This window comes from Mixophyes fleayi, chromosome 2, assembly GCF_038048845.1.
Source record: "Mixophyes fleayi isolate aMixFle1 chromosome 2, aMixFle1.hap1, whole genome shotgun sequence".
Classification (NCBI taxonomy): Eukaryota; Metazoa; Chordata; class Amphibia; order Anura; family Limnodynastidae; genus Mixophyes; species Mixophyes fleayi.
Window position 1 is genome coordinate 187,179,816 of NC_134403.1, and position 24,643 is coordinate 187,204,458.

General features: G+C 38.9%; 1 protein-coding gene across 2 annotated transcripts; it reads right to left on the reverse strand.

The window, feature by feature from the left end:
* Positions 1 to 476: 476 nt before the first annotated feature.
* UPK3B (uroplakin 3B) lies at positions 477 to 21,892 on the reverse strand. 2 transcript variants are annotated; one of them, XM_075195108.1, is made up of 6 exons: positions 21,665 to 21,892; positions 17,239 to 17,382; positions 16,908 to 17,106; positions 7,743 to 7,822; positions 3,050 to 3,179; positions 477 to 1,462 (listed from the first exon to the last, which is right to left on the reverse strand). In XM_075195108.1, the coding sequence occupies exons 1-6, from the start codon at positions 21,717 to 21,719 to the stop codon at positions 1,333 to 1,335; spliced, it is 738 nt and encodes a 245-aa protein (XP_075051209.1). In that variant the 5' UTR covers positions 21,720 to 21,892; the 3' UTR covers positions 477 to 1,332. The 2 variants fall into 2 exon arrangements, with proteins under 2 accessions (XP_075051209.1, XP_075051210.1); XM_075195109.1 differs by lacking the exon at positions 21,665 to 21,892 and adding an exon at positions 17,587 to 17,977.
* Positions 21,893 to 24,643: the final 2,751 nt, after the last annotated feature.

The following is a 24,643-nucleotide window of genomic DNA, read 5'->3' on the forward strand; positions in this document are numbered from 1 at the left end:
TAATGTATTGAATTGTTGACTATTAACATCGTTAAAAATAAATCACTTTGTGCTTTGGACACACATACAATTGATTGGCTAATGCTTATTTTAAAACGATAGAATTACTTTAATATTCCTTTCTCTCCGCCCTTTTTTTTTTTTTTTAAGCCTTCTTAGGCTCCGCCTCCCTTTCATAATAGCATTCTGGGAGATGTAGTTCCTCTTCCTGGACTGGTAAATAGCTATATCCATCTTTTTTCTTACTGATGCAATTGTGATTATTAGCCCCTGGGTGCTCAAGTCCAATTGCAGCATCCCCAGGGGTTACACGTAAATTAAAAAACTTCAGAGTAAATTCAAAGCAGGGGGGTTGCTAGCTCCTGAAATGAAGCTGGGCCCAGTACCCCCCCTCCCCCCCCCCCCCCAAAAAAAAAATGTTTGTAATATTCAGAACCACATCTTATTTACACAGACAAAACAAGTAAAATTACTGGTAACATTAGAAAGAAAGTAACATGTTTATTACATGTGTTTATTACAGTTATCATATACTGGTAGCATGCTTACATTGTTGCATGACTTATATAAAACAATACATAATGATTTCAAAATGTTCTGAGACACTGTGCTTGAAACTCACGGTCTGGTATGGGGGCCTAATATTCTGATTGTAAAAGGACCTAATGTTGGCTCCAGAAGCTACAATATCGCAGGTAATTTAGCTGTGTGTGTGCCAAAATGACTGCAGCGCATGATATTAATTGTTTAAAAAAATTATAGGATCATCATGTTCAGAAATGCAGTTGGAAAATGATCACTAAAGGCCCATGACTGCAATCATCAACTGCACTAACTAGCCCTAGTTGCACTAGTTTGGGATTTGTTCCGGAGGCCAATTGGACATCTTTCTGCCACTTTCACCACCCACATGTGTGGACAACCTGAACAGTGATCCTCACGCTCTGTGCTTTGGTTGAGCATGAGGATTACAGAGTTTGTGATCAATTTTAGAAAATATTGGTGGAATTTCTGGGCTACTGCTTGCCCAAAACAGAGTTCAGAACTATTCAGGGCTCTCCCTGAGTTTATTAAAATGTGTGAATCATTTCTAGGGTCAATTTGCTGGAGAGTCCGCCTGCATTATGTATGGTGAAATCTACAACCTAAATATCACATGAACAGTGGGCATTGTCATAAGTTTTTTCTGTTGCATTTTAAATATTGTCTTTCACAGAGTTTTAACTGTATATAGCATTCAGAACAACAGCAAACATAGACAAGTGGTACTATACAAATGATAACTATTACAAATCAGGGTAAAAGTGTAATGGATAGTCAGAATTGTTCAAGTTATGCAATTGGCTCATCATAAATGGGGGCATTTGTTTGCATATGGTGAGTTTTATAATTCTTCATATCGATTTCTTGTTGGACCACAGTCTTTTCTTTACCAGTCTTCTTCGAGCAAAATGCGTTTTTGCTAAAAGAAAAAATATATATATACATACGTATTTATAAATAACTCTTAATTATAAGCAGTAACCCAATAAAAAAGTTAGCTGAAACTACAATAGAATTATTGCTTTTTAACATGTGCTTTCAAATTAGAGCAATGTCCATATAAGCTGCAGTTTGTACTTTATATTTAACATTATAGTATTATAAATTGTTACCCATATAAGGAAAATAATACATTAATCTCTTGTAATTTAATTTTAATCAGAAAAAAATGATAACTATCACTAATTAGAGTATATTTAACATTTTGACATGCTACCTCTGCTCTTCTATATATTAAGCAGTACATTCCTAAGTGTTTTGTGGAGGAATTCCAGTATATTTTAGACTATGGGGGGGAATTCAATTTCCCCCTTAACACCGCAGCGTTAAACCTATTACCGTTAATACGGTAATTGTAACACGGATTTCTGCTTGTGGCTCCCTGAGCTGCGAGCAAAAAGCCAACATTGAAATTACCATATTAACGGTAATAACGCACACTATTACTGTAATATCCGTAATAGTGCATAGGCCGCGTTACTTTTGACAGTAACACGGCCATTTGAATATCCCTCTATAAGTACTACTTGACATATGTTTAGGGTGCATCAGATGCACTACCAGTTATGTCCTGTACAGCAGTGACACTTCTGTCCGAAGCTGCACCTGAAAAGGTGTCCTTCTTATGCCTAACACAATTCTCCATAGGTAAGTGTAGAATACTAGCATACCACCAACATGAATGTGTGCATGCCAAACGAGGCATAGATGTGCCTTCCAAAGTGCTAGGCTGCCCCAAACCTACCCCCCAAAGTTTTTAATAGACACATGTACCAAATCAGGATTTTACCATTAATTGGGACAGTTGTGGGATATGTAGTAGTGTGGATCAAAGACAAATATTCTCACTTTAAAACAATATGCAGACAGACTTTTTACAGCAAGAATGTTTGCATTTTTTAGCAAATTTTGCAATCCCCCCCTCCCCTTTTTGCCTTACAGCAAAACAGTAAGGCAAAAAGGGTTTGCTTAAAACATAGGGTAAAATTTACTGCATGCTTAGGGGCATATTCAATTGTTGGCGAAAAAGACAAAAATCCAGCTTACTATTACCGTAATAATGGTAATAGTTTTAACGCTGCAGTATATTTAAACAATTGAATATGCCCCATAAAGTCTCTTAGCTAAAATGTCATCATTAGCCAGTCATTACATTACCAATATATCATATAGGACAAATAGAAACACTCGCCTCCACTTTAAAAGTTGCAATGAATTAATATTCTTACTGTTTAAAACAGCACGATGACGTCTACAACACTTTGAGAGGTAGTTTCAAGGTTGAGGTGAAGATTACTTCATTTCTTACCAAAACTCCATATATTTTTTTAATGTATCTCTATAGAAATTAAATATATGTCTTTTGGCTTCTATTAATATTTAAACCATCATAAAAAATTATAAAAATGGCATTTATTATTATTTCTATAGCACCAACATATAAAGCAGAATATTACATAAAATATTTAATGCTGATATATATTGTTTTATTAAAGTGTCTCTTTACCTTCCTATAATGAAAGTCCCAATGAGACAAGCCAGAAAAATAGCCAAGAGGACTGAGAGAATGGAGGTGATGACAATCATGCCCCCACTGCGCCTGCCAGGCCAAGTATCAATTACTGATGAGCTCTTTCCTGTTCAGAGGAGAGAAAAAAAATCACAATGGATTTCACAAAGTAGCTATGGTGGAATCAGTATGTGTTCTACGATCTATATTATTTTTGATTTCCTTTTTTTCCAGAAATTAAGTTAACAAAATGTGCAAAACACAGTACCCCATACCTGTCATCATTATCACATAATCCTCACCCAGGTTAATTTACTCTAGCAGATTCAATGTCAGAAGCTACTGTATACAGCAAGGTCATTTTTGCTTGTTTTGTGAAGAGTGGATTATAAAGGAACACAATGCACTGTATAACATCATCAATTTCCCCTTTCAGAAGAACAACAACTATAGACTATGCATTTACAAATGTAAAAATGCAAGAGATTATATACTGTATTATATTGTATGGGTAAATCATTCAATACAATACAAGAATTGCAATATGTTACCATATATTTAGTATATCCATTTTGTGTGCGTCATATTAACCATTCTTTCCAACCAGGCAGTGATTTTCTCTTCTGTGACTCAACCTAAAGCATGCCTCCCACCACCCATGAGACACTGGTAGGCCTGCTGACTTCAGAACATTTTCCCACGGTGTTATCCTTATGAGAGAACAAGGACTGAGAAAAGTCAAAGTTTACCTGTACACAGTATACTTCTAATTCTTGTTTGGATTTGAGTGGGATAAAGCTGTAACCAATGTCAGCACTTCTTACTATATAATGAGGTTCCCAATCCTGGAGACAATGTGACCAGGATTCAGTGGCGGATCCAGGGGGGGGGCCTATCAGGGGCTTGCTGCCGACAGCTGCACACTGTGCAGGTCCGTTCAGCAGTGACAGTATGCTGCCCGGCTGCTCTGATTGTGTTTTAAACACAATCAGAGCAGCGGGGCAGCACACTTTCACTGCTGAACGGACCTGCACATACTGTGCAGCCGCCAGCAGCCTTAGAACACAGAAAGGGGGCGGGGCCTAAATAGCCCCCCCCTAAAATCCCTGCCAGGATTGGGAACCTCACTGGATGACCCATGCTGGGACCATGTGTTTGAAGACTTGTTCAGGTATTGGACCCACATGGTCCAACCAGCACATATTGAAACCTAAGTACTCGTAGCCCAAACCACTTCTCATTTTCACTAAAACAACAATTTTTTCCAATGACTGCATTGTCCTGTCCTAATCAGACTGCCTCTTTCTATAACAAAACACTCACTTTAGCCCTAGACAATGCAGCTCCAGCTACTACATATAGTCTCCGATGATCCAAACTCCAGCCAAGGCACAACAAACAGACCCGCTACCTGCAAAAGTGCTCCCGCACTGAGAGTGCCAGAGCTCCTGAGTTCTTCTACTATAAATTAATTTTTTCATATTACAGCATTGCCCTTTCAATTGCCAAACAAACAAATCTCTAATATCCACCCAGTCTAACCCATGTTGCCTCTTTGCCACCTTCAACTCACTTCTCTGCCCACTTGCACTTCCTCCTCCTTCCTCTCTCACTGCCCATGATTTTGCCACCTATTTCAAAGGCAAAATTGAAACCATTCGACAAGATATTTCCTCTTGGCAAATTCCACTCACTCCATTCACTCTACCCACATTTACCTAACACTCCCCAATCCATCCTTAATTCATTCTCTCCAGTAACTGAAGACAAAGTCTTTGCACTCATCTTATCAGCTCACCCTACAACCTGTCCACTCGACCCTATTCCCTCCAAACTTCTCCGCTTCCTCTCACTCCACTGCATGCCCACCGCTAACTCACCTCTTCAACGTGTCTCTCTCCATTGGCACATTTTCATTCTCTTTTAAACAAGCACTCATCTCACCTATTCTAAAGAAATCATCTCTAGAGCCAGCCTCTCTCTCCAACTACCGCCCTGTTTCTCTCCTCCCCATTGCCTCCATAACTACTAGAGCGATTAGTTTACAAATGCTTGTCTCACTTTCTCACCTCTCATTCCATTCTCAACTCTCTGCAATAAGACTTCCACCCCCAACATTCCACTGAAACTACTTTCAGAAAAATGACCAATGAGCTACTTACTGCAAAATCTAATGGTAATTTCTCCATACTCATTCTCTTGGACCTCTCTGCTGCTTTTGATACTGTTGATCACCCTCTTCTCCTACACACCCTTTACTCCATTGGCCTTCGTCAGAGACCGTTCTTTCCTGGTTCACTTCCTACCTATCGAACCGCTCCTTTAGTGTTTCTACCTCTGGACATCCTCCACTCCCACTATCTGTTGGTGTCCCACAAGGCTCTGGTTTTGGCCCTATACTTTTTTCATTGCACACCCCTACTCTTGGGGCACTAATACCACCTCTACGCCGATGACACACAAATTTATATCTCTTCCCCTGACCTCTCTTTCAGTACTATCTCGTGTAACCAACTGTCTTTCTGCTATCTCCACATGGATGTCCCAAGGCTACCTAATGCTCAACATGTCCAAAACAGAGCTTATTATCTTCCCTCCTGCCAGCGTCACCTCCTGCCCTCAAATCTCCATCACAGTCAATAAAACCACAATTTCCTCAGCCTCCCAAGCCCACTGCCTTGGTGTCACACTTGACTCTGCACTTTGCTTTATTCCTCACATCAAGACTCTCTCTCAGTCATGTTGACTCCACCTTAAAAACATTGCCAGAATATGCCCTTTTCTTACTTAACATGCTACCAAAACTCTTATCCATTCTCTCATCATCTCCTCTCTTGACTATTGCAACCTCCACCTATCTGGCATTCCTGACACCCATATATCCACACTTCAATCCATCCTAAATGCTGCTGCAAGACTGATCTTCCCCTCTCACCGCTCCACATCTGCTGCACCACTTTGAAAATCCTTACACTAGCACCCTGTGTCTTCCAGAATAAAATACAAATAACTCACCCTTACATACAAAGCCCTCAACAACACTACCCCTGCATACATATCAAATGTCATATCAACATACTCTCCCTCCCGCTCTTTTAGATCTACCTCTTACCTGCGACTTGTCTCGTCTCTGGTAACTACCTCTCACTCCCACCTAAGACTTCTCCCGTGCTGCTCCCCACTTATGGAATTCCCTACCACTCTTAATGAGACTTTTGCACAAAAGCTTTAGATGCTCTTTAAAAACCCATTTCTTTTTTTAGAGGTGATCTTATTCTCGATAACACAATTCACACTAATGCATCCTCACAACTGTCCCAATCTCCATTCTGAAACACATTTACTCCTCTTATTTCAGCTGTGCCCTCTTCCACTTAGAAGGCAAGCTCTCTAATGAGCAGGGTTCTTCATACCCTTTGATTTATGTCTGCATTTATTTTGTCTACCTTGTGTCCCCCTGTTTTATGTATGTACTGTTTTCCATTGTTTAAGACGCTGCAGAACACTGTGGCGCCTAACAAATCTACGATAATAATAATAATAATAATAATATCAAAGTGCATGCTTGATCTACGCTCTCAGACACCTTCACATAATAAAATGCAACTAGGGAAATGGAAATATCTGAAGAGGTGCACTGTGCAAAAGTGTAAATGTCAAAGTCCAACCACCTTAGAGCTAACCTTTTCATTAAATCAAACTTTTCCAATTTCTTCCTTAAAATGCATCCCTGCAATGTGCATAGGACCATTAGATATTTTCGTTTTATGATTCACAAGGGAGGTCGAGGGTCCTTTACTTAGAGCGACATGTGTGTACTTTTTTTTTACTCTTGAAGTTGGTTGTGTTGGGTCATAATATACATCTGATCACACCATGTTTTTTTACCATTGTTCCATAAAATATTTGTTTCTAAATGCCTAGTATTCATTTTTTTTTTAAAAAAAAATCTTTATTTTGGATGGTCAGTCAATAAAATGCATGTACAATTTGAGGTAAAACGTTTACAATATATACATAGAAGGACATTAACATTGTAGTAAAATCCAGCGAAGGCGTCCTTCGACAACTTAAAACTTAAATTGACCATATTTTCAGGTTTTTTTGCTTAAGTATATGAGCCAATAATACAGAAGGTTAAGTGGGGGGAGGGGGTGGAGGAGAGTTAGAAGGGGAAGGGAGGGGGGGGGGGGACCACAAAGGCTGAAGCAGGAGCGTGGTCGAGAAGAGGGTAAAATGTAAATGTTAGAGAGTCTGAAGATGGTGGGACAGGAGCAGAGTCCTGATCGCCGCACATGGGTCATGACGAAGGCTTTAAGGGTCAGAGGGGAACGTACGTTCTGCAAACTGCCAAGGAGCCCACACTTGGTTGAAAGTGTAACCTCTTTCGTGTAAGTAGTAGGTGATCTCTTCCATTGCCGCCACATGCCAAATTTGCTTTTTAAGGGCGGACAGAGATGGAGGAGTGCTACGTTTCCAACTAAGGGCTATAAGGGATTTGGCGGCTGTGAGGATGTGTGCAATTAGTTTTCTAGAAAATTTATCAAGATCTGGGCTAGTATTCATTGTTAACTAGTTTTTACTTTGCAAAAAAATATAGGTGAAGATCACAATAACCTATTTATCAGTTGCAGTTCTTAAAACAATGATATGGAATATAAACATTTGTTCATTTTTACATTTTTATTACCTGTACGAAGAGTGATTGGGTTGGACCAACCTGTTTGATCAATTAGTTTACCAGTAGAATCCAGTACAACAAATTTCACTCTGAAAATATAACACAATAATGTATTGTAGTATTCCGACCTTGGATTATATCTATAAAAGTACAAATGCGTATAATGTCAATTATGACTTAAAATTATTTTAAAACAAAATACTTGCAATGAGTCTGTCACTGACACATAGTAATAAGTTATTCTGGGCCACAAAGTATACAGTAGGGGCTTATTTAATTAAAAATACATGGGAGTGTCAGTTCTGAATGGTCTAAACACCTAGGGATTGATTTTTGTAAGGGGTTTTCTTTTTTTCTTACATTGGTGCTTATCAACCTGCGTGATAAAATCAAAGATGTTCAGGCCCAGCGCTTCCATTAGGCAGTTTTTGGCTGGTGGCCAGGGCACCGGGACCTTGGGGACGCCACGGAGCCAGGTATTAATATTAAGAATGTCTGTGAGAGACATTCTTCTTAAATATCATGCTGGCAGTTGCCGCTGCCAGTGACAGCTTCTTGTTTACTTGCCACCATCTTCTGCTCTGCACTCTGTATTGTTGTTAGATGAAGTTCTGTGTAGGCCATGCCACCACTCCCTTTATCTGCCTTCTAGGCAAGCTCTGTCCTACCTCAGAAAGTCTAGCACCGCCTAGGGAGGAGGAGGTCTAGAAGTACCCAGTTCAATAGTATCACCATATCATATTATACTGCCCCAATGACTACATTGTCCAGTATTGTGCATTATACTGATGGTTCTAAGACTACAAAATACTTCTCTTGTGTACAATAAGCAAGTACTGAGGAGGACATGGGTATGCATTACCTTTTAATAATATATTATGCATGCATCTCTTGTATTGTCAGTGTTTAGAGGATATTGGCGTTCATTTAGAGTTAGACATACATCACTTGTGTGGACTAAAATACATATTTGTGTACTGACTATGCACACCAATGCATGCATACATCTGTACATACCTTTTTTCTTTTCATTGACTTGCATATCTTTATGACTAGGCGGAAGATGGACGGGCACCATGCAAACGTAGGCTGAGCACAGTAAGCGCATTCATGTAATTACAGCACAATTAAACATGGACACAACCTCAGATACAACTTGTGGGTGGTATATCATATGCAGTGACTGGAGGAACCATATGCAATAATGATGATGACTATCAGCAGAACTAACTAGCAGCTTCCAATTGGTTTATTACGTATTGACCCCTCCAGCTGATAGTACAAATAATAATTAGCATCATGACTTTATTATATCAGCTGTTACAGCTGTCTATTCACATTATTTAATTAACAGTTTCATTTTGTGCAAAATGTGCTGCAGGCCAATGCAGACAAATTACCTAATTTTCAGTAAAAATAAAGCAGGAGGGGTCTTGAATACAGACAAATAATTTGGAGGGTCACAATTCCTTATTAAGAGGGTATTCATTTATATCGCCTAGGGCTGTTTCAACCTAAATACAGCCGTAATCTCAGTAATGAGCTCTTATTACCAGAGAAACGGTCATATTCCATGATACACCAATTTGTAGTTTTAATGGGAGTATTATATGATATGCATAAATATGGCTCCGTTTGGGTTTCTATATATGTGTGTGTGCGAAAAGTAATGGGTGAGCATATATTCTCAACCTGCTGTAAGTAGTACCATTGGTGCGAGTGTGGCTGCCATTCAATGGATAGGTTCATTCATTAATTTATTGCCATTCGGCCATACCCTGCACTGACTGACTGTGGTAATGCTGTCAGATCTTACCAGAGTACCAAGAAGTGGGCATGTACATCTATAATCTCTCTGTTGACTGAAGGGAAATTATGGCTAGTATAATACTATGAAGAACTATCATGGCCTGGACATTCTCTCCTTACTGTATACTAGTGAGAGATATACATCCACATAAACCATGGCAGTACACGTGGCCCTTCCTGTCCCCAGAGACTGGTACTTTGGAATCTATGGTCAGATCTAGAAACAAAGACTTATTTTACAAGAACAAGCAATGCACCATAAGTTTTGAGGTAGAAAACTGTGAAATTTACGTGGCCTAACGTTTATATAATTACTACCTTGCTTTCTATTGGGTGCCAGATGCAATACAGCATTTGTGGGGTGCATACATATGGGTGGTTCCGCAGTGTTGCTACATCTGTTCCCTGTTCTGTTCACCGAACTTTGAATGGAGGCTTCCCCATGTGAGGTTTGTAATGCCCAAGATGAGAATGCATATGGATGTTTGGGGCAACACAGTGAAATTTCAGGACAGAGGATAGAAGCAAATATAATACAAGATATGACACATGCATTCTGTCCTGCATTCTCTGTGTTGCTCCACACACATTCATGTGTAGTTTCCTTGTAATATCCCTATTAGTAGCATAAGCGCCATCTAACGAGTGTTTTAGGTGAACATAATGGAGAAGAAACCTAGGGGCAATGCTTGGCAGTAGACTTTGTACATGCATCCTAATTATCATCATCTTATCCTATTAATCTAGGTGCACACTGAGACGGCTTTCTAGGAAAAATAACCTTAATGAATTAAGGCTTTCCAATGGCAAAAGTAGTTGTTAAAAACAAATACATAGGAATAGATCATTTTTGTTATGCACGGATAATAATCTGAGGTAATAAGCGCATACTGAAAATCAAATAGAAACTTGCTGATTATCTACTGTATTTTATTGTACTTTATTGCAACTCCCCCTTGCTTCCTGTCTACAAATAATTAGACCCAGCAAGAATCCCAATTATTTGGAAGCTAAGTGACTTCCGTAAAATAAAATTAAGTCTTGCCTGATACTGCTATTCATCAGAATATTTTGGAGGAGTTTAAGTAAGATAATACCTGTGGCAAAAATTAACTATTTCAACAGTCATCTTGAAAAAGAAGGCTTTGCTGTGAGGGATATTACACAAAGAGGACGCATGCATATGAGCCAATGCAGACTTGCTCATATCTGGCACTTGCTCCTCCTCATGACTGGAGAGGCAAATTCATGTCAATTACAGTAGAGGCATGTTCAACCAAACGCAGCTCATGCAGAAACACACATATACACCTGTTAAGTTCTGGTTTCCCTGATGCAGAGGCAAAAAAAAAATGTTAAATAAATGTATATATATTAATGAATATAAAGGTATAAAACCAATGTGAAAATTAAATGAAAATAAAATAAATAAATTAATTCTGTATCATTTGGATAATGAGGTATATTTTGGCTATTATGCTATTATTTTGGCACGAGATGGGCAAAACCTAATAGGCAGGGGTGCTGTAGATAGGATTTAAGGGGCCTATTTATCAATCTTTTTTTCCTGTAAATCCCCTGAAAACAGCCGTTTTGGGGGAATAGTCGAAAATCAAAGTACCCTTCAATTGTATTATTGGTGCATCGCAGCAGATATCAGATATCTGTTGCTTTGCATTTTTTTTTCGAAATACATAGCAGTCCCCATAGATGTCTATGGGGACAGCTATGGTTAGCAATTTAGCAACTTTCAAAAAAAACTTTTACACATGTGGTAATGTATGCCAGCTCAGGCTGGCGTACACTACTGTTTCTGATCGTTTTCAGCACTGTTAAGCTCCTCTCCGAAGAACAGGGCTTTACAGCACATGTGCAGCCATGTCACATGACCAGAGTTATCAATCGGCGCATGCGCATAGGATTTGAAAGCTAGGAACGAAGAAGTCACCAAGCCTCGCATTATGAAGATGGAGTGGTAAGTAAGTTGGGTTTTTTTTCCACAGGAACAAGTTTATCAGAACTGCTGTTCCTGTGTAGGTAGGTTTTTTCATAAATATGAGAAATAGTTTAATCCTTATCAAAGCAATAAGGATTGAAAACTATTTTTCATATTTTACGGTCCTTGTTACATATGCCCCTAAGTCTTTCAGCATTCTGCCATAACCCTACTGAGTAGTGTGTCCGAGTCTCCAGAGCACAGGTCGGAAGCGTCCAGCAAGAGAAGTGGCAGAACAGAGATGATTCTCCTGCAAGGGTTTCTTTAAGTGATGTATAGAAGGTGTACTATAAAATAAAGGAAAATACCGAAGGGAATAGTTAGGTATTATTCAAGGAAGATAAACCAAACCATCTAGCATGACAGGTTGCGTTATGATAAGTGAAGTGATATATGGAGAAAGTTCAACGATGAGAATTTACAGGTTCACGTTAAAGTCTGGGAATAGATTGCCATCAGACTGATAATGAAGAAGTAAATGTCTATAAAACGCTGCAAAGATATAACTGAATTTACATCAACAGTGGGTATGATACTATGAGAAACAAATGGATTGAAAATGAACTGTAGAAAGGCTGCTTATGGGTTAAAAGATTAGCAAAGGCGCAGGAATTACACACAAATTCAGGCAGAAATGTGCTGATCATTAGGTTGAGGTATCTGGAAGGTCTCTTATTAAAGGTGGACTGCAGCTGAGGCAAAATAAGACTTGGAAAGGATGACGAGGCAAAACTGCAATAAGAACATTGAACAGCAGAGGGCGGCAAGGAACGAAACTTAGCAATGCGAAATTAATTACAAAAACAGATAGAGAAATTAGAAAAAAGCATGAAGTTACTGAGCAGGAATATGTAAAGATGCAAGCTGCATTATGCGAGGACAGCAGGGCAGGCGGAAATGGTCTGAGCGCTATAGGCACCCACACAACTTCAGACACCATTCACTCATGCGCTGTATGCCCCTAAAATTTTGGCACTCTAGGCAACTGCCTGAGATTGCCTAATGGAAGCACCAGCCCCAGAGGACAGCAAAGAGAAATGTATCAAATTTTAGTTTGAAAGTGCCATTCAGATCATTTGACATGGCAGATATACATACCGTGCAAATTAGGATTGTGCGGTTTACTAAATGGCAGGTTGTTTAGATCTGCTTCTAACAGACGAGATGGCTCAAATTGAACGCTGTTTGAGCTATCTTTCCTGTCAGTATAGTAAAAAGTAAATAAATAATTAATGACATGAGTAAAAACTCCCTCTCCTTTACTAGCAGGCCAGTGCTATTCAGCATTGGGCCCAGACCTCTAGGAAGAGGGCCTGAAAAAAATCATCAGGTCCATGCACCTAGAGAGGCCCAGCTACAATGCACTGGGCACATCCTGGTACCCGTTTGAGGTGGGTAACATGGTACTAATGTTAAAATGAAGTATTCACTCTGGTGGCACTACACTGGTGTGCACATGCATACTGGCACTTGAGCTTCACTAGCGGACACTGCAAGTGTTGGCCCCCATTAAATAAATCATACGTATGTCTGCTCCATGGTTACATAACTAAATTATTATGCCTCCGTCATATAATAATGCTTAAATGTGCACCCAAGGTATAATGAAGAAATGTGCCCCCTTAGAGTAATAATTTATTAATGATGTTGCCCCATTATATTGTGTAATTATGTATTATTGGCCTTTACATTTTCTGTAGTGTAGTGGTAAATTTAATATCTTCCTAAACGCTTCTTATAATCTAGATCACATGTAATCTATAGGTAATAAAAACCTCCAAAAAAGATATGCATTGGATTGCTCCGGGGGAGCTCCATCAAAGAATGAGTTAATTAGGGCATGTCTGCCTATTTATAAACAGGCAGCCAATCACGTGCAGTCGCTCATCTATCAACTGCACATTACCATCTGAGACTCAAGCTGCCAATCAGGTAACTGGAGCAAACTTTTCGCCGTTTCTCTGCTATTAACCAAATAAAAGAAATTGTCAGTGTTAAACATCTCGAGCTCATAGAATGACATCTGTTTTAAAGCAGCAATCCCAAAAGAAGATGTTTTTTTTTAAAAATAGCAAGTTAAATACTTTTTAAAGCATGCAGCTGATTTTTCAAAGCTATCCTCATACAAATCATTAACTCCTTTTCAAAGAGATTTAGTTGTCAAACAAAAAAGCCTAGCAGATATAAACAATCTATCTGCTACAAAGATACAGACTCAAAGCTCTCAGCATGTCATGTGATGGCAGAGGGGAGAGTAGGAGGCTGTCACAGTGCAGGCTGAGCTCAGAGGTATGTTCCAAAGCTCACTACATCATGTGCCATGTGACTATGGCTGCCATGGTAGTCCAGAACAATGAATAATGTATAGCCTTTTATAATGATTTACATTTAAAAAAAAATTTTTTTCAAGGGATTGCTGCTGTAAATTACTGACTCTGCTTGCAGAGTTCATTCAAAGCCAGGACCCAATAAGAGAAGCCTCAGATAAATGGAGCTCATTGCAGAGAGTGGCACAGATGGCAAGCAACAAGTAGGGAAAGATTGAGAAAGTCAGAAAAGGACAGAGGATTATGCAAAAAGTAAAAGAGTAATTAACAGGGTGGGAGGGTGATTACCAAGGTGAGAAAAACTGGAGACATTAAGCAAGTGAATAGTAGAGTGAGGAGGAATAGGAGTAGTTGTTATTGAGAGAAGATAGTGGGAGACAGAGAGTTAAGACAAACAGGGATAAGACAGTCAGAAGGTGCAAAAGAAGGAAGCAGATGTAGAGAGAGGATGAGACAGAGAATAAATACAAGAAGGGGAGACTCAGGAACCCATGACCCAGTGGACGAGAGAGGCAAAGATGATGAAGTGGAATCTGAGCATAACAAAAGAAAACAAAGATGTCAAAATAGAGTTAGTCAGCTACAAGGGACATGACTTAGACATTTATACGTTTCACTTAATATTAATTAGACAGCTAATGAGTAAAGGTAGATAGAGTGAGTACTAGATTTTTAGAATTGTTTTGTAATTTGTGAGCAGCGTATTGAATTATCTAGTGTAATTTATACATTTCTTACTATTGTTTATCAGCAATTTTCCTATCTATACCCCTAACTCTCCTTATCCTTTACTTTCCCTTGTAATACATCAATAAAAGCCAATCCCTAATAGTGTCTAGCTATTGCCATTTTCCCTGCAGGATTATGATGTTTTATAGGTGCCACAAAAGGTCTGCAGCACCGTACATGAAATTTACAGTAGTATGCAATAAACAGAGCGCAACAAAACCATGAAACATTACATGATAGATTATTAAAGATTATGATATTTACAGGGCAGTGAGTATGATGGTAATATCCAACATGAAGTATTGGAGGTACAAAGGGTGATGGAATAGTAGAAGGAGAACATGAGGAAAGAGCATCCTGCTCATTAGAGCTTACATCCTAAAGGGAAGGAGAAGACACAGATAGGGTGGTATCAAGTGGTGGAGTGGAGGTGATAGCAGAGGCAAAGGAGTTAGGAGGAGGGCTGATAGGCTTCAATAAAGAAATGAGTTTTAAGAGCACGCTTGAAGCCTTGGAGAGTAGGGGCTAATCTGATTGGGGTTGGTAACACGCTCTCTAGCAAGAGGCAAGGACTAGTCACCATCCAGCATGACCCAACTAGAGTACAACACTTGGGGGCATATTCAATTAGCCATAACTGTTCCTGTGAACATCACAGCTGCGCACTTTTTCTAGTATTACAGTACCGCAACATTGTGAATTTTTCCTTGCAGCCCTATGGGGGGGCAAAGAGAAATCTGCAATGTTACATTGCCACAGAGTGCCTCCGGAACAACAGCGGCTAATTGAATATGCCTCTTGGTTTATTAAAAATGCTTTCATAACCTACATGTCTTATTTGTATATTGAAGTAATTATACAAAATGCATGTGGCTTTAATACTGGTCCACATAGAAAAGGTAATTTACAAAATCACAAAAAGTGCAGATCCGCAATACTTTTTCATTTGAGCAAGAGGGGCTTGTTGTCCACCTACCAACTTTCAAGGTGCGTGCCCACATCACGGTCCTTGAAACTGTCCTCAGAAAATCAATTTTTACCTAACCAGGGGATATAGGAACTGTTTTTATCACGTGACAAGTTTTAAAGTGTTCAAATAAATTTGATGAAGTATGCATGCCTGAAGAAATTTAATTGGCAGATCCAAAATAATATTATATATATGATTATATAGATATGTATAGATTATATAGATATGTATAATTTTATATAAAGGAGTATGTGTATAAGATAAGAAAAGAACTCCAGCAACTGAGAAGACCGTGCATCCTCTCACACAGCAGGAACCACTCCTGTATTTATTCTATCTCCACCCCTTTATCTCATTTAAACAATTTACTCCTGCAAAATGAAATCTCATTCATGGATTTTGGTGCAAAATTAAAAAAGGTGTAAAAGGCACTAATGTGAATAATCCGAACTAAGCAAGAAATGCCCCATTCCAGCCAACTTCTCCCATCAAATGGTACATACATTCTGCAACTGGCATTTGTGTTGCTGGTTGCAATTCGGAAATTACCTTTGGAGAGCTCTAAATAAATTAGGACTTATTGGCCAATGATCACTAGGCCCTTTTCACCAGCGATAAATCTTTTCTTTTTATTATTTCTACTGATCTTGGCAATAAAAAGATCCCTTATTGCCACAATTTATCAAACAAATCTTGCTGGGGCAGCTGAGTGATATTCTCCAATCAATACTCAACTGCCTCAGCGAGTCTGGCCTGGGGTGATATGGGTTATCTTACCGCTTTGCCAAGCCAGTATCCGCAGATATGCATATGTGTGAGCCAGCTTGGATTGTGGCCTTCCGTTCCACGCGTTATAAAAAATAAACATTATGTTTAAAAATAGACAATGATTAAAAAAATGTTGAAAGTCTTTTTCACATAAACAAATGCTTTGTTCACTGCCACAATACTTTTAAAATAGGTTTTCCCATGCATAGGCCATCGTTGGTGAAAGCCATTGAATTATACTATCTGCTGGGTTTCTGCCATATGTAGCAGTGCTATCACCAGTTTTTACCAGCATTGGAGCTTTTCCCTCACTGATAAATGCTTTTGTAGTTCAATATATAGCTGGCTGCAGACTGTTATCGTCAAAGGTATACATTCTAAGTAGATGCCCCTAACAAGCAGTGTGACAAACGTTTGTGCTAGAACTCATTCTAACCAAATTTGGTAGAGACAGAGCAGAAACAAGGAATGCTTCTTTTTAGTTAAATCCCTAACGGAATTTTATGATTTACAAGACAAGATCAACACATAGTTCCAAGGTTTAGGTAGTCTCTCATCTACAAATCTGCACTTACCGGTATGGCCCAGGAGAATTTAAAGGTCCATTGCAGTTATCAGGGTCAGAGCAGACAGTTTGATCACCAACTCGAATATAATCAGGTGTAGTAGAACAAGGGAAAGCTTTCTCAAGAGTGCGATAGGTACGGTAGTATCTATTAGTTGAAAATGAAGAGTAAGGGGCAGCTCCTGCTAACATGTTGTCACTCAATGTCACTACAAGAAAGAAAACATGACAAAACAATTACATTTTCTTAACTTTTTCTTAATTACTGAATATATTTACTCCATATTGAGGATCTCTGCAGTTTTCATGAATAGAGAGACCTGTCTACCTTGTGGTATTACCTGTACTGTAAGCTACAAATAACCAAACAAGGTTATTTGAACTCTGGTTAAAGAGGCACTGTGGCTTGTCCAAAACAAATGTTGTAGTTGTCACTCTCCCTGGGATAGGACTGTTAGTTAGTTGTGGAATATAAGACGTCATATCTGCAAAACAAAGAAGAAGCATTTTGCATAAATTTCAAGTTTTCAATTTCATAAACCAGTTACTTTCCATTCATCTATAAAAGTGCATTGTTATGGCAAATACATGGCAGATGACTAGGCTTAATCTCCCAGTACTTGCTCATTGTAAGAAGACACAGGTCTATTATACTTGGCTGTTGATTGCCAATAATTTTTTCCACAGACCTGAATTGAAGGTGATTGCATAATGCTGTCCATGCAGATGTCATCCATTTTATGCTGCTAAAAGAGTCTTCCTAGATAAGCAATGTAAATATCCTGTTTCCACTTATAAATGGGATCCCTGGTCTGAAACATAGGATTGCACATTGTCCATGGTTGATTTACTGCTTTTTAGCTGTTTTTTATTTTTTAACTGTATGTCTCAAGATACATTGGAGATGAGATGTGCCTCCCTTACTTATTTCCATAGCTCTTTTCTTTTCTTATTAATCTTTTTTTTTTTTTAGGTAAATACAAATGTGTGAATTGATTTGGCCATTTCTGAAATTTGGCATTTCAGCAATTCACAGAGTCATTCTAAAACTGTTCCACCTAAAATACAACCTGGAGAATCAGGCCAATCACAGTTTATGGAATGTTAAGAACCAAATCAGAAATCATCACATATCTACAGACAGCCCTCTACTGCTCATACTCTGGATAGCTCATGATAAAGTAACTTGTGAATCCCAAGCAGCCACTTTATCAAACTGTGACCCAGAACTATCTTTAGTTAGTCACACTAACTTGAGAACAAGTGGCCCGATTCATTAAGCATGGAAAAACAGGCAGTATTTAACTTATGTGCAAAACAGAAAACTAATTTTCACCCCTTGCATTGTAACATGGTTTTGTCCAGGAGACTTAAATAAGAAACGTCTTAATTTAAGATTCTTAATGAATCAGGCCAAACATGTCAGTGGTGAAAACACAGTATGTCTGAGATACTGTAAGTCAGGGCCATCTTTTCCATTGGGCATGATGGGCAGGTGCCCAGGGGCCCCACAGGCAAGGGGGCCCCATAGGCAGGGCTCTTAATTAGAATAAATAATCCTGGAAAAGAAAAAACCTGCAAAAAAAACCTTCAAGGGTCACTGAGCAAGTACATCTCTCTCTCTCTTTTATATATATATATATATATATTACACACATACATACATACATATATGTGTGTAGGGGCCCCGGTGCACTGCTTTGCCCGGGGGCCCATAATGTTGTTAAGATGGCCCTGCTGTAAGTATGAAGCGCCAGTAAATATTCAAAGCAGTTTGAGGAGGGATGATGAGGATGAACATTTACTCCATAAACCAGGAGACTCCCAAACATGAGGGAGTTCTCTAGGACTCCCAGAAGAACAGGGCACCCTCCTGGATCCTGTCCACTTACCAATGTGAAGTGGATGGAGGCAGGGCTTGAGGATGTGATTCACATTGTCGTGCCCCTTAGCACTTGCCACTTAGTTCTCCCTGAGAGGAGATACCAAAAGTAGGCAGATATGATTTACTTTCATGCTCAATGATGGGCAGCGGAGGATGAAAATTTGCCACAAGAGACAAGCCTACATCTGCACACAAAATAAGCTATGTATGTAAATACAGTTTATGAGTGTGTGTGTTTTTACAGATATTGGATAGAAGCAAATCCTATTACTGTTATGACTGGTCTTTTAAGGGCAGGCTTGTGTCTAAGGGCCACCACCCTATTGCTATCCTGCACGGCATGGAGAATAGTAGAAAGAAGGTGCCCAAAATGATGCATGTTTGACATGATCTGAGACACATCTGTGGGGTGACATCTGGGGCCTGACAGCCTAGGACCTCCGATCATCTTAACGCACTACTGATGGTGAGCATTTAATCCCTAATTTTTTAAGATACCAGCAAACACAATTGTTTTGAAGGCCGCTGCAACCAGAAGAATGACTGATTTTAGGTCAGAAACACTGGATAACCTGGGTAGAGATGTGTGTAAGGTAAACAGAGACTCCACTTGTTTTCGGGAGCAGCTTTTGATGGCATCAATATGGGTCAAATTATTTTTTAAAAGACACATGATTATACTGTAAAAGTTTACAATATCAGTTTCCATGTGGTTGTTAGGTTTAATCTTAAGTAAATATGATATAAATATATGTATTTTACTTTTTATGTAGTCTATACTATCCATATACAAATTTTATGGTAGCTTCTGTAAGTAACAATAAGGGCTCGGTTTCAGTTACTAGCAAAGATAATCAATTACAAAGGGCACCCACTGCAGAGCGCATTTGGTTTTGCAGCAGTTCACCTCAATGTTAAACGTCTCCTTCCCACATTCAGCAGCATCCACCTTGATGTGTGGAGAGGCAGAAAAATATTCAACAGTTGCACTGTGCAAAACTTAAACATCATATCAAAGTCCAACCGCCTACCACTTTAGTATCGCTAGGTTCACTTGAATAATGTTTTCCTTTTTTCCCTCAAGATACTGCTCAGTTTAGTCTTGTATATGTCTTAAATAAATTATAAGAGAAAGGGGACATTACTTCATGTGTCACTTTTGTGTGTGGGAAGCCTTTTATTAGATTGCCTGATGTGCGCCTATAAAAGTACTTCTCCCCTGAACCCATGCAATTACACAGGGAGCCGTATGGCGTAGATGTGCATCACAGTTTATAGAGGAAATCAACCCAGGCTTTCTAGAGCTGAGTCTGGTTAGTATCTTTTAAAATGATGTATTTATTTTATTACACCATGCACTGTGTATGGGAACTGCGTTATCTTAATGAATAAAACAAACAAGACTTGATATCCTCAGTTGGTGCTTTTGCAGATGGGCAAGACTGAATCATTACAATAATCTTGCTGCACAAAATTAAATGGCCTTTCAGCTATGCTCCCTATGAGGAGCTCACTGTACTTCAGTGGGATCACCTTCACTCCTCTCAACTCCTCTTCCCTGTCTATGTAAACCATTTTGCCCTGCAACGCTATGTGCCTTCTCAGAAATCTAGGCACATTTGCGCAAATCAAGAAGTATAGCAGGTCCAAAGCTGTATTTGAGCTGCAGAGTGTTTTGTTCCTCCATAATTGACCTCCATAGCAGGCAGAAGGAACACCCTTGTCAAAGTGTAGCAAGCATGCAGTAAATCAATTGGCTTTTGTAGTGCAGGCATACATGCAAGTATAGCTACATACTTTATAAACAGGAGCAAAATTGGAAACACATGAACAAATACTCCTTCTTTTCTAGTCCATTATTTGGCTGCCGCAAAAACTTTAAAAAATGTGACTGTTCATATATATTTGCAACTACCACCATGATCTGTCAACCTTACCAAAGTAAAAACATTTCATCACATTTGTACACTAAAGTGTTTCAAAGCATTAAGCCATTTATTTAGAGCAAACAGTTTTCAGTGAGTTCCTATCAACTTTCGAGATGTTTTACAAAAATATACTACATGTCTTGAATTACTTCTATTTGGTAATGTACGTAATTCATTTTACTATGGATGCATGCACCGAGTCAGTCTCACCCAGCACCCATATTATTAATAAGCAAGCTTATGTTTGGTCAATGTGCAACATGTTACTAAACTATCAACACAGTCATTGTTACTTTTTGTCCCATTAACCGTTATAGACTAAACACACTTAGTTCTTTATGTTGCAAGTTTCTGGGAAACATTCTACACATATGCATCTACATGCAACACGAGCGTGGGATATGTCATTCTAGGTGAAAATGTTTAAGTACAATCGTACACACAAACAGCAGCATTTCATGAAAGTAGTTAACAAAACCTTTTGGGTTATGGTACAACAAATGCATGTGTATGAATCTATAGTCTCTAGTTTGTATACACCACTAACTTCTACAATAATGGGAACTCATCCATATAACAGGGTATCATAATGCTAGCACTGAATTACCATTATTTGTTGGAACACTAGGCATATTATAGAGAACCAAAAATGTGTAGAGAATAGAGTGTCATAATACAGCCACTCATAGGGTGCTTCCTGGGATATAAATTGGAGAAGTCCTTTAAAATACATCAGTATACATCTGATAGTTACAATGCTATATAAAGAGTTTAGTGTTAACATTATTGGCGTAGTAGGACTGACACTCTTCAACACAATTACAATGATGTTCTTCAATTTATAATTTTAGAGTTCAGTGGGTCTATCCCTGAATATAAATATATATATAATATATACAGATATATATAATATATACAGATATATAAAACAGTACATTAATAAAATCTACTTACCTGCAGTAGCAGCAGATAAAGTAACAAGCAACAACAGTTCAATGTGAAGTGCCATTCTTAAATGCCACTCTTTCTTCAGTTCTTGTGCAGGGGAATAGTAACACCAGAATAACTGATACGATTTAGGAAAATGTGACAGGCTCTTTCCCCCTAAAGAACCCAGCACAGCGAAGGAGCTACTTCAAATAACGGCATTCTCTGCATTCCTTCTGATAACAAACATGTTATACTTGTTTTCCAATATACATAGATGCCATTGTACTGGAGAGGTACTTGCAAGGGGTCACCGTAATTCCTTGGCTGCCATTGAAATGTGACAAAACCTGTCCAGTCTACTGCAATACCTCAATACCCTTTTCAACAACCACACTGCTGAAGTTGCAGTAGTGTGTTAAAGAAATGTGCAATGAGTGTAACCTTTGATGATAATGTTAATGCCAGCTTGCTATCATCCTATATTTTGAAAAATTGGTAATTATAACATTTAGAGAGAAAACAGCTGATTATGCTCTGAAAGCATGGCTGATTATAACTACATGTAATATCACAGAGTCATGTACAATGACTAGATAGACAGGAAATACATACTGCTGAAGACTATACTTAGCTGGTACATACACAGTGGGCACATGTGCGAGACCACACATGCTCAGAAGAAGCCCCCTCTCTGATCCTTTGAGAGCAGAGGGGAGGGCCTGTGAGGCTAGACCTGCATCACTAGGCACCTGTGCAAATTTTGATTTTGGGCCTGTTGATGCTCTATTCCACCCCTGCGACTCAATAAGGTCACAAGAGCTGTTTTTTGTTGACCTTCCCCATGGAGGCTATAGCCCAACGCTGAACAGGCTAAGTCTGGTTTACTTTAACAGGGGGACCTACCCCTGCCTGTAGTGGGAAAATACAGATGTAAAAATGCCAAAAAATAATAATATACATATATACACACACACACACAGTGCTACAGAATTTGCTGGTGCTATATAAATGTTGATGATGATGACGATGATGAATCGTGCAGAAGTATTTTTACACGTGTGCAAAAAGTGCATTTTTACAACTAACTGTAAATGAGACCCTATCTGCACATATTGTCGTGGAGATGTGATGCTGACAGTATACAGTATGACCCGCTCTATACAGAAAAATGTCATGATTTGGATGATAGAAAGTAATACTGAAATTTCTGTGACAATCCGTTCTGTTTAAGGTCCCCACTAAGGACACTACTTGTGGATTGAAGATTCAGTTTCCAAATTTGTGGAATGCACTACCACAAGAACTGGGTGGCAGACATTTTGGAAAAAGATTTGAACATTTTCCTAAGAAACCAGAGTATACAGGGCCAGTTTAGCAACAGAACAGACAGTTGCTCCAGGTAATTAATGTAATAAATTATATGAATTGTGAATTATACCCCTGAAGGGCATTTATCCTTCTTGACTTAGCAAACCGTTCGAAGAGGTAAATGTATAAAACATCGAATTTTGCAAGTCGCAGGAAATAGTCCACTTTGCAGTGAAAATTTAAAGTGGTGATGACTCATAAAGGCAACCTTGCCTTTACAAGCCATCGCCGCTTTAATTTTCCCCTGCAAAGTCGCCGAAATCCAGCGACATGAAGTAATCAACGTTTCATACACTTACCCCCAAGGCTCTTACTATTCCCCCAATTTAGATGATGAAAAACACATGTGACCACTTGGGAGGGAATTTAATTGGCCGCGTTACTGTAAAAACTAACGTGAACTGCGCACTATTACCGTTATTATGGTAACAGTGCGCTTAAATACCGTTATTACGGTAGTTTCAACGTCGGCTATTTGCTCACAGCTCCCTGAGCCGGGTTAAATTTACCATAATAATGGTCATAGAGTTATCGTAGTACTACTTTAGGGGGAATTGAATTCCCCCTTGATGTTGCATTTTTTGTACTTTAAAACCTTTTATTTTGCCTATGCAGTAAGCCCTCGGCTGCATATATTTTCATGCTTGCCTACCCCATCCCATCCTAAGACAGTTCCCTCCTCTTGCTCCATCTGCCCCTTCAACTCCTTTCCCTCCTCCCCTATTGTGTCCATTTGCTACTCCGTCCGATCCTAATTAACTGCCTCCTCTTGTTCCACCTGCCCCTTCCACTGACTTCCCTGCACCCCTATTGTCTCTTCTTATTTCTTCTCCTGTCCCTCTTGAATGCTAACTTTCACAATCTTGGCCCTCTTTACCTCCAATCTTATAAATAAAATATGATCATGATATATGTGGACAAATTAAAATATCTTTATTTGCAGATATTTTGTTGGCATTGTCAAAGCCACCAACATCCCTTCCCGAGCTCCATAATAAGTTCAATAAGTTTTAAGAGTTTTCAATATGCAAAATAAACCAGGACAAGAGTGAGGTTTTACCATTGCATGTTCCATCCTCAGGGGCTGGCTGGTTTTTGGTAGAATATATTTTTATCAATATAAAAGGCTAATTTAATGTTTCTTAACCCAGCGATACTTTTATTATTATAAATGATAAATCTTAAATAATGAAAATAAGAAATGCAACAAAAAACAAATCACATTTTATATTGCATTTTTTTTATATCTTCTCTCTACATCACCTTTTTTTTTTTACATACATGGCTGATTCTAATGGTGTATACACACACAATACTATATAGCTATAAAATCACAACAAGAGCAACAAATAACAAATATATCTATCCCATCTTCTCACTGCTGCCCCCTTCATCCCACTGCTGCCCCCTTCATCACACCATTCCATTCTTCTTATGGTCTTATTATTCTTCTGTCTTCTTCTTCAATATACTGTGTGTAAGTGATGAGACTGCACTGCTGGGTCACTAACATACAGTAATTTGGTGCTACAGGGCTCCCGTAGACTAGGGGAAGAACCCTGTAACACTGTTATTGGAGAAATGCGGTGCATTCAGGCTATGCAGTCCCTGCATAGGTGACCGCATCATCCATTA